Source organism: Elephantulus edwardii, unplaced genomic scaffold (assembly GCF_000299155.1).
Source record: "Elephantulus edwardii isolate Elephantulus edwardi_28Jun2011 unplaced genomic scaffold, EleEdw1.0 scaffold00285, whole genome shotgun sequence".
NCBI classification, from domain to species: domain Eukaryota; kingdom Metazoa; phylum Chordata; class Mammalia; order Macroscelidea; family Macroscelididae; genus Elephantulus; species Elephantulus edwardii.
The window spans coordinates 3,254,683-3,265,653 of NW_006400035.1; the positions used below are offsets into that span (position 1 = coordinate 3,254,683).

The following is a 10,971-nucleotide window of genomic DNA, read 5'->3' on the forward strand; positions in this document are numbered from 1 at the left end:
TTCATTAAAACTAATAAAATTTAATAATAATTAAAAAAGAAAGAAAAAACCATACCAATAAACAATGGCTCTTTTACTGTATAGTAGATGGCTATGCAGTAAGGAGTGATGAAGAAACAGATCAATGTCCAAGGCACTGAGACATCTGACTCATGGCTTAAAACATTTTTTGTCTTAAAATGTCCACATTATGTTAGGTTGTGAGTTATTTTTTCCTGACTGGTATCAAGTCAGTTCTGACTCATGGTGACTCTTATTTTTTCTCTGCTAGTTTATTTACAAAACTCAAATACAAATTTGAACAAATTCTTTCAATTTCCCTCAGCCCTCCACACATCAAATTGTACAACTCAATGATTATCCCCCCTCCTCCTGCACATCCACATCTCTTTGCTTCCAGCCTCTCCCACTTCTCCTGGATCCTTGTACTCATTCTACAATAATGGTTTTATATAATATTTTTCCTTGTGGAACTGAGTTAGTCCACTCCGCATAATGCTTTCCAGTACCCCTCTCCACCAAGTTAGGGAATAATTTACAAAGTTATTGCTCCTGCGTGCTGCATATTATTTCATAGTGTGAATATACCATAATTTCTCAATCCATTCGTTTGTGGTTGGACATTTGGGCTGTTTACTACTATCATTATCCTGGCCTTCACACCACATGATCCAAGCTGCATGAAGTAACCGACACACAAGTGATGCCTTGGAGATACACAGACAAACAGACATATATACTAACTTTACGAGTCAGTGGATGGCAGATGTCTCCCACTTTGCCCATGGGTGTGCAAATCCTTATGCTTTTAACCCAGATACTAACGGCACAGCACATGCCTCCACCACACTGGGGATCCTTGTCACAGGCCTGGAATGCAAGAAACAAACAGATTGAAAAAATGCTCTTCAAACACTTGAACACTATTATTTTATATGGAAAGGAGACTATAATCTTAATTTTCTTGCATAAATTGAAAATAGAATCACGTAGATTCATCCAGTTTTGAAAAAAAAAATAGGGAGTACTAACTCCTGGATTATGAAAATCTTGAGATTGCAGAAAAGAAATAAAATCTTTCCTCTAATGCCTTAAAAGTGAGTTATCTCAAGGAGAGGAGCGAACTGGGGATGGGGGTGGGGGTGAGTGGGTGGGGAGAAAAGTGCATTAATGAATGAATGGAATTCCAAAATATCTGTAGATGTTCGTTGAAATTAATAATAAAAAAGGGAGTTATCTCTATATTTGAAGAATGAGTCACAATTAGCTTTATACTATACCATAAAGAACTACATGAACAGAGTCACATGATTTTATGAAGATTAGCTGCAGACTACATTGGACTTAATTTTCAAAAGAAATGTAATGGTATCGAATTCTAGTAAGTAAATGCTCCAGCTTCATAAAGGCATTAGTGTAGAATCTGGAAGTCCTCACTCTCCTCTTAAAAACATTTTCATTTTAGTTCTTGATGCTTCTCACATCATTGAGGTGATCTTTCCAATTTCCTCTGATAGGCGAGAACTTTCACAGGTTAAGAATGGGGAATTTTGCTTTACCGTGCTTTTTTCCCAAGGTAGTAACTGTACAAAGGAAATCATTGGCTTAAATATACATAGATATACTTTACAAAATCAACTGAACTGCCCTGTAAATCCTATCAGTTTAAGAAATACAAGTGACCATCACAATTTATTAAGTTATAACTTAAGTCATATGCTCCCAATGTAGAAATTGTCCATACACATCACCAAATTAAATACGGAGAAGCCACTTCATTTGCATGAAGATGGATATAAAGAGCTATTCAAACAGCAATCAAAATTAGGGTTCTTTAGGGAGCGCTGATGGCCTAGTGGCAAGAAACTGCGCTATAATCCCAGAGATAGGCAGTTCAAATCCACCAGATACTCTGCTGGAGAAGGACAGTACCAGTCCTGTACCAGTCAGATCCAGGTTGATGGTACACACACGCACAAAAGAAAATGTTGTTGTTTAATGCCGTCGAGTCGTAGACGACTCATAGTGACCCTATGAACGAACAGCCTGAGCACTGTTCCTACATAGAGTTTCCGGAGGCAAGCCATTTTGGAAGTGGATGACACTCCTGCTTCCAGGCTTGATTTAGTCTGGAAGCTCCAGCCAACACTGTCCACCATGGGTGCCCATTACCACGATTGGCACATCACTGTCACAGGCTTCAGCATCACAGCAACCACGAGTTACCTCTGTACAGCAATGCACAGACCAGTGCTATACCACCTAGAAGAATGTTTGACAGGAAGACAATTTGAATAGGGTGCTTTATTTGAATGCTGTAATCTGTTCTATGAGTAATAAGAACAGTTTACTAAATATGGAAGAAGGTGCAAAGTCTATAATTTAGACAAATTTAAACACATTTATTGGGGATATCTGAAATAGTCTTTCAAAGATTTAAGTTTTGAAGACAGATATACATATATGAAAGAAGTCTTATTATTTTATTGTAAATGGGGGAAAACTCACATAAGATTTTATGCTTCTTAACCAACTTTTAAGTTTTAAAATTTATATAGTTCCCTGACTTGCATACAAGACTTAGTAAATGATCTTCTGGCAATTTTAACAAATCTGTATGGAGATATAAATCAATTTCAAAATATGTGCAAATACTACAAAAATATTTAAAAGTGGGGACTTCAGTTACTATTTTATTTCAATAGATGTTCAAGACTTTGAATTCTTTTTTAAAAAATTGAATATAAAAATCTAGCCAAAATTTTAAAAATATAATCCCTTCAATGTCTAACATCCTATAGACAATATATCTAGGTAAGTTGGTGACTTTTAAATTTGAAACCATATGGTTCCTGGTTATGTCATAGAGACATAACTAGATTTCTTCATTGCTATGATGCTTCAGAGAAGTTTTTAAAAATCTCTTACTGTAATGAGTTAAAACAAACACCAAACACTACAAACAATACACAACTTTATAATAAGCATAAACTAAATTTCTGTAATAAACATAGAATATGATAAAATCTCATTATGTAGCATAAAGCTGTAGCTCTTAGAAATATTTACAAAGAACTGTATAGGTTTATATATTTTTAATTAGATAGCTGTTTCCTAGTAATCTTCATACTTAATCTATTGCAGATCTATTCAAATAGTGTTGTGAGTGGAACAAAAAGATACTTATATTGCAAAGAAATCTGGACTCAGAAGATTAGGAGAAATTTAAAGTAAACCAGCAGGGGAAGAAGGAAAAATCCAATTTGGTTTCAAGTATCATGAATTAGAAAGACCTTTAAAAACTTTCTTTCAATCAGCTTGACCAGTTACTAACAAAGTTACTTTGATAATTTTTTTAAATCTTTAAATTATTATCACAAAGAATATAATTAAATGTCTGTTGAGTAAACCCAAATACTGTTTATGGAACAGGGCTTTTCAGTATGTCCACAAGCATTTTAACAACTCACAGATACAATAGAGCTTGACTCTCTGAAGAAAACATTTCTCCTAAAAGAAATTCATTACAAATATATAATTTCTTCCTTACACCAATGTTGAGTACAGATAAAAGCTGTCCTAATTAGAACTGGTAGAAATGAGTGGACATAAAGTGAATTTCCAGGAAACAGCCCCCCAACCCTAAATATATAATTTCAAATAGAGAGGTTTTACTTAAATCGTGCACTTAGATATTATAATTAATTTAATTAAGGTATAAATGAATTCTAAACAATAAAAAAGCAAGGCAGTTGGACAATCAGGAAATAGTAGGAGTTTAGCACTGCAGATCAAAGATCTACCCCGTCTCCCCACTTTTCTTGGGAGGGGTACTGTAAACTCACCCTTCTGATTCACATAAAACTGTTGACGAGAGTAGGAGAGGGCTAAACTAGCTAGCCCTACTTTTAAAGATAATTTCTCTAAGTTGAAATATATTCATTTACAATCAACCCCACTAATGACATTGGGTCCCTTGATGTGGTCTATTAGGATCAGAAATGGAAGGCTCTTTGACGGACTGTCTGAAAAATGAGAGGGAGGAAAGGACTCTGACCCCTGCAAAGCGCCCACAATTGCTTTTCAAAATGCATAGATGGCTTTGCATTATGCGGAACCTCTTTTCTAGAGGAAAAGGAGGACTCAGCAGCAATCAAATCCCTGAAGCTCTGAAACTCGGCGTCTGGGGATGTGGCCATTGCTCAGTGCTATTTCAGCAAAGTCCAGGCTGGTGAGCGCCTCAGGAATGCTCCACAAGACTTTGGAATTAAACTTCTTTCTGCTTAACAAACCAACCGAACATGAGTGTTTGTGGGTGCTGAGCAAATCAGCGGGAAAGGTAGTGGGGAAGGTGGTGGAGTGGCGCTTTGACCACTTTTCTTCCAGGGGACTGTCTGCTGCTTTAAGAGCAAGGCAGGCACTTGAAGGAGCTCTAAGGGGCAATGGAGGCAGGTAATCCTGCCTGAGTGTTTCCTGGGGCCCTGGGAGGACAGACATTCCTGTGGGTGGACAGGTGTTCCAGGGCGGCCAAGCGCCTCGGGGGGGACAGATGAGCAGGGAGGGCAGATGCGCGGGGCGGACAGGTGCGCTGGGCAGACAGGTGCCCAGATGCCTCCGGAGGACAGGTACCCCATGAGGACGGGTGGGCGGGGCGGACAGGGCGCGAGGAGCTCACCCCAGTGATGACAGCAGCGTGCCCGGCGGGCGGCGTGAGCAGAAGGGCCGGCAAGAGTAGCAGCAGGAGCAGGGCAGGGCGCGGGCTCCGCATGGCGCCCGGCACTGGGCGGCGGTTGGGCGGTTGGGCGACTGGCGCTTGGCTCTGAGCGTGCAGGCAGGGCGCGGACCGCCAGGGCCGTTATAAGGTGGGCGGCAATGACTCAGCCGCCCGCCAGCGCGCCCCCTCCCACGCCCTCTGACGACCACGTGCCCGCGCCCTCTGGGCGGCCCGGTGGGGCGACTCCCGCTGTTCCTGCCATCGGCCCCGCTGGCCCCCACTCCTGCAGCCTTGCTGGAGCTGCCCCTCCGTACGCACCCTCCAGACGGCTCCCCCCATCTTGAGAGCCTCTGTGCGCCTTGCACCGTGTGCTGTGCAAGCCCAAGCAGCGCCTGGTTCGCCAGAGGCTGTCCAGGACCTGGTAGCCACCAGGTCTGCCCTCATGGACGAGTAACTTGGAGAAAACAGACATCAAACAAACTGCAGTCGTGGACAAAGGCGGGGGAAGAACAAAGGGGCGCAAAAGCAGCACTGATGCCACGTCCTGGTGAAGCTTGGGGGCTGCGTTTCCAGCTGCGGGACTCTGTTTATTCACATCTTTCATTTCACATCTGTTCTTGACCCTCTCTCCTCCCTGACTTAACTCATGACGTTCCCTCCTTTCAGCCACAGAGGCTCAGGATGGTGCCAAAGGAAGCGGGGTGCTGTTTTTTTGTGCCAGCCGGCAGGGCCAGCGGGAAGTCTCTCCTTCTTTAGTTTCCAGTCCAGAAAAAAGCTTCTTATAAAATGCAGTGTGGCGTTAGTGCATTTGGTTCATTCACGGAAATGCGAACAGAGTGGCCACTGCTTAAGCATAGCCCAAAGGGCAACTGACAAATCTGCCCTCAATCTCTGACAGCCTTACTCTAAGATCCCAGCCTCTACGACTGGGATTTCAGAAGGATCCCAGGTGTGATCATGTCAAACCTGCTAGAATCCAAAGAAACACAACTGCGGTTCCCACTCCGCCAGAGTCTGGCGCTCACCCTGTCCTCTGCACTGTTGCAAGGGAGACAAGTCTATTTTCCAGCCTCTTAAATAAAGGCGGGGAGAGTCAAAGTTGCTTTCAGAGTGGCATTCCCCTTGCCAAAGCACTCGGACTCATTTCTGGTCTGGGCAGGACAAAAATTATCTGAATGTGAAACAGCTGAATATTTGTAAACCCAGATATCTGACTGATTTTGAAAACCTCATCACACGTTTTAGTGTTTGAGAAACATCCTAAGACAAAAAAAAAAGAAGTAAATTTTATTTCCCCTTTAAAAAATTATTAAAATTGGACACACAGTCAAGTAAGTGGAAACAGCAAGTGACAGACTGGTGGAAAAATTAGTTTTCCAGTGTCCATGCCAACGCTAGGGCAGGACTCCTGCCAGGTAAATGCAAAAACCAATCAACATGAACTTTAACATTCCCATAACTTTTAAACAAGTACTCTATGCATATTTGCTAGGATTTGATGCCAGCTGGGTATTGTCTGCTTCTCCAGCCACAATGAGGATGTGCCTACTTCATAGGAAAAATCCATTTCAAATGTGGTTGGCTTCACGCAAAGCTATTTGGAAACAGTCCTCATATGGCTGTTTTAAAACAAAGTTGGAACTACTTAAAAATAGGGTTGGTTTGGTTGGTTTTGTATTGTTTCTTTGGGGACTTTTTATTGTCCAAATCCTTTTGAGAGCAATGAAGGCACCTGATATGAAAAATATTTCTCTGTAGCCAAGTTAAAAGATTGAAGTCTGAAAGTTGGTTCCATCCTATAAAGATAAAGAAGAAAGAAAAGGTTTCAATCCATCTATAAAATAATTGTTGTTGTTATGTGCTGCCGAGTCCTAAAACCCTGCTCTATCCTGTGCCAGTATTATTGTCTCCGACACACCCCAGTCACTGAATCAATCAACATCATCGAGGGTCTTTTTCTCTTGTGCTGTCCCTCCACTTTCCCAAGCATGTATGTTTCCCTCTCCAAGGATTAATCCTGCCTTTCAACATGTACAAAGTATGTCAGACAAAGCTTCAGAATCATTGCCTCCAAGGAGCAGCCCGGCTTCACCCTCTCCAGGACGAACTTTTGTTCTCCTTGCAGTCCATGGTATATTATACTCTTCTCCAGCACCACAGCTCAAAGGCATCAACTTTCCTTCTATCATCCCTAGTCATTGTCCAGCTTCCTGATGAATAGCAAGTAATTGCAAAGACCATGACCTGAATTAGGTGCACCTTAGTCCCCAGACTTACATCATTGCTCTTCAGTATTTTGGAGAGTTCTCTGACAGCAGACTTTCCCAATGTAATTAATCTTTTAATTTCTTGGCTATTGGTACCAAGAGTGTTTATTGTAGAGCCAAGCAAACTGAAGCTGTTAACAATCTCAATCTCTTCCTAAAAATGTTAGGTAGGGAAAAAAATAAGGAAGGCCAACCAACTAACAATGACATGGAAATGGAATAGTATTTTCTAATTGATTCTGGCAACCTCCTGATGCTGACATCTGAACAAGTCATCTCAGGAAGAGATCACTTTGTGGTTCTGAATATAGACTCTTGCATTCTGGAAGACCATCTGGATGGAAGACCTGGGAACACAGGAGAGTCCAGGGGTGCTAGTGGTTCAATGCAAGCACTAAACTGGAAACAGAAAGGCCAGTCATTAGAATCCACCCACTGTGAGGAAGGAAGATGTGGCAGTACACTTCCTTTAAGATTATAGCCATGGAACTCTGTGGGTGGTTCTACTCAACTCTCTCCTCACAGGGTTTGTGATGAGTCAGAACAAACTGAAGCCATTTGGTTTGGTTTTGGTTATAGCCGATCTGCACCATCTAGGTTTGTGAGCCACATTGGCCTGGATTGGAATCCCATGTGACCACAAGCAATTGACTTAATCTTTCTAAACATTGGTTTTCTCATTTAAAATGTTCATCACATTAACAAAGTAAAGACCAAGAACCACAGGATACAATCAATTGGTGCAGAAAAAGCCTTTGACAAAATCCAACACCATTTCCTGATTAAAACACTCAAAATTGGATTAGAGGGGAATTTCTTCAACATAATAAAAAGGATATACACAAACCCAAGAGCCAATATTGTTCCCAATGGAAAGAGGTTAAAGGCATTCCCTTTAAGAACAGGAACTAGGCAAGGATGCCCACTATCACCTCTCTTATTCAATATTGTATTGGGAGTCTTAGCAACAGCAATAAGACAAGAGAAGGGAATAAGAGGTATCCAAATTGGCAAAGAGGAAGTAATGCAGATGATATGATAGTATACTTAGAAAATCCTAAGATTTAGCAAGGAAACTACTGGACATAGTTAACCAATTCAGCAAAGTGGCAGGATATAAGATCAACATACAAAAATCAGTTGGATTTCTCTACAGTGACAAAGAGAATACACAGCTGGAGCTAAGAAAAACAATACCCGTCACAATAACTAATCACAAGATGAAATTCTTGGGAGTAAATGTAACCAGAAATACAAAGCTTTATTCAAAGAAAATTACAAAACATTACTACAAGAAACAAAAAGAGATCATGAGAAGTGGAATAATATCCCGTGCTCATGGATAGGAAGACTCAATGTTGTCAAAATGACAATACTACCAAAGGCAGTTTACATGTTCAATGCAATCCCAATACAAATACCAATCCCATTCTTCAATGAGATGGAAAAGGAAATCTCCAGTTTCATTTGGAATGGAAAGAAGCTCTGAATATGCAAAGTACTCCTTAAAAAGAGAAACAAATCAATTTACAAATAAATCCCCTCAAAAAAAAAAAAAGAGAGAAACAAAGTAGGAGGCATCTCACTCCCTTATTTCAAATCCTACTACACTGCCATATGGTCAAGAAAACACGGCACTACTGGTACAATGACAGACATATAGATCAATGGAATAGAATAGGGAAGCCAGATATCAGCCCATCTACCTACCTATGGTCAACTGATTTTTGACAAGGAGATGAAATCAGTTAAGTGGTGAAAAGACAGCATTTTTTAACAAATGGTGTTGGCAAAAAGAAAAACTATCTGTAGAAAACTCAAGCAAGATCCACACCTCACTCCATCCACAAAAACCAAGTCAAGGTGGATCATGGACCTAGGACTAAAACCAAGGACAATAAACTTCATTATAGAAAAGCTTGGAAGAGCTCTAGAAGTCCTAATCCACAACATAAACAATCTTCCAAGCATCCTGAAAAATCTACAATCAGGAGAAGATAAAATAGATGAATGGGACCTTCTAAGAATCAAATTCATATGCACATCCAAAAACTTCTCCAACAGGGTAAAAAGGGAAGCCACAGACTGAGAAAAACTATTTGGTGATGATATGTCAGATGAGGGACTTATATCTAGAAATTATAAAATACTCAAGCACCACAACAAGATAAAGGTAAACAACCAAATTGCAAAATGAGCACAGGATATGAACAGACACTTCACCAAAGATGACATTCAGATGGCCAACAAGCACATGAAGAAATGTTCAAAATCCCTAGCTCTAAGAAAGGTGTAAATCAAAACTATGAGATATCATCTCACCCCAGTAAGAATAGCAAAATTGAACAGAATAGCAAACAACAAATGCTGGCGAGGTTGTAGAGAAACTGGAACCCTTATTCACTGTTGGTGGGAGTGGAAAATGTTGCAACCACTTTGACCCAGCAATTCCACTCCTGGGAATATATCCCAAAAAACCATAACCACCACCCAAGCAGACATATGCACACCCATGTTTATTGCTGCTTTGTTCACAATAGCAAATAATTGGAAACAACTTAAGTGCCCATCAATGAACAAATGGAAAAGCTGTGGTATATTCACACAATGGAATACTACAGTGCATTGAAAAACAAGGAACTCCTGAAATATTAAAAATGGATGACCCTGGAGGACATTATGCTGAGTGAAATATCACAGTCACAAAAGGACAGCTACTTCATAGTGCCACTGTTGTAAAATGAGACTGACATCGAGGTTGGAGTGAGACTGAGAAAAATGGGACAAATTATGTATACTGCATTGAAACAGATGAGAGAGAGAGTGAACTGTTTACAGGGTATATATGATATTTTTGTCATGACAGGACCTGAGAATGAAGGCTGCATAGTGGAGTGGACTTGGGTGGAGGGATTGTGGGACAATGAAAGAATTTTTGTTTTACTTTTCAAAGAGAAGAACTAAATGGATCGGAGGGGTTGCCAGGGAGAAAAGTGAAATAATGAATAAATGGAAATCAAAAATCTTTGTAAATTTCCACTACAATTTAATATAATAATAAAAAATAAAAATATCATCAGATTGTGATGATTCTTAAAGGTCTTAAGTCTTAAAGTATATAGTGCAGTACCTGCCATGAAACAGAATGGGAGCTCAGAAAGGGTTATTTCTTCTTATGGTTGTTATGTGCCGCCGAATTGCTTGCAACTCATAGCGACCCTATGTACAATGGTCCTGAAACCTGATCTGTGTGTGCCAATCTTATTGTCTCTGAAACACGTAGCCCCTTTCCTCAGTCACTGAATCAATCCATCTCATCGAGGGTCTTCCTCTCTTGTGCTGTTCTTCCACCCTCCCATGACGTCCCTCTCCAAGGACTGATCACTCCTTGCAATACGTCCAAAGTATGTCAGATGAAGCTTCAGAATCCTTGCCTCCAAGGAGCAGCCTAGTCTCAAATCTGTTTGTTCTCCTAGCAGTCCACAGTATATTCAATACTTTTCTCCAGCACCACAGCTCTAAGGCACCAATTCTCCTTCTATAATTCCTAGTCATTGTTCAGTTTTCTGATGCATAGCAAGTAATTGCAAAGACCGTGGCCTGGATCAGGCTCACCTTAGTCGCCAGACTGACATCATTGCTCTTCAGTATTTTGGAGAGTTCTCTGACAGCAGACTTTTCCAATGTAAATATTTCTTATTAAATCATTAAATTCGTTTCCCTTGTCAATCTGGGGAGTTCTGATGGTATAATCTGTAGTAGGAGGTTTCTGGTAGTGTAGTTGGTAGTTGTGTTACCAGCCCAAAGCTGATACCTCTCTGACCAACTACTCCACTGGAAAAAGTTGGACAGTTTCCTGCAGTGTGCTTTACAGCCTCTGAAAACCCACTGGAGGGCCAGATATGATTCTGACTTGACTGCAATGAGAGAGTGAGGGAGAACAGGAAATTTCCAAGCAATGGAATCTGGCATGTTTTCAGCGCTGCCAAG

At 40.7% G+C, this 10,971-nt stretch overlaps 1 protein-coding gene across 1 annotated transcript in view; it reads right to left on the reverse strand.

Annotated features, from left to right (window-relative positions):
- The window catches only part of PROK2 (prokineticin 2), a 52,087-nt gene extending 47,319 nt beyond the window's left edge, over positions 1-4,768 (reverse strand). Inside the window, exons 1-2 of the mRNA XM_006900495.1 lie at positions 4,676-4,768; positions 745-870 (exon numbers count right to left, since the gene is read on the reverse strand). Of these exons, the coding sequence (XP_006900557.1) occupies positions 745-870; positions 4,676-4,768 (219 nt within the window). The remainder of the gene's footprint in view (positions 1-744; positions 871-4,675) is intronic.
- Between the last annotated feature and the right edge of the window lie 6,203 nt (positions 4,769-10,971).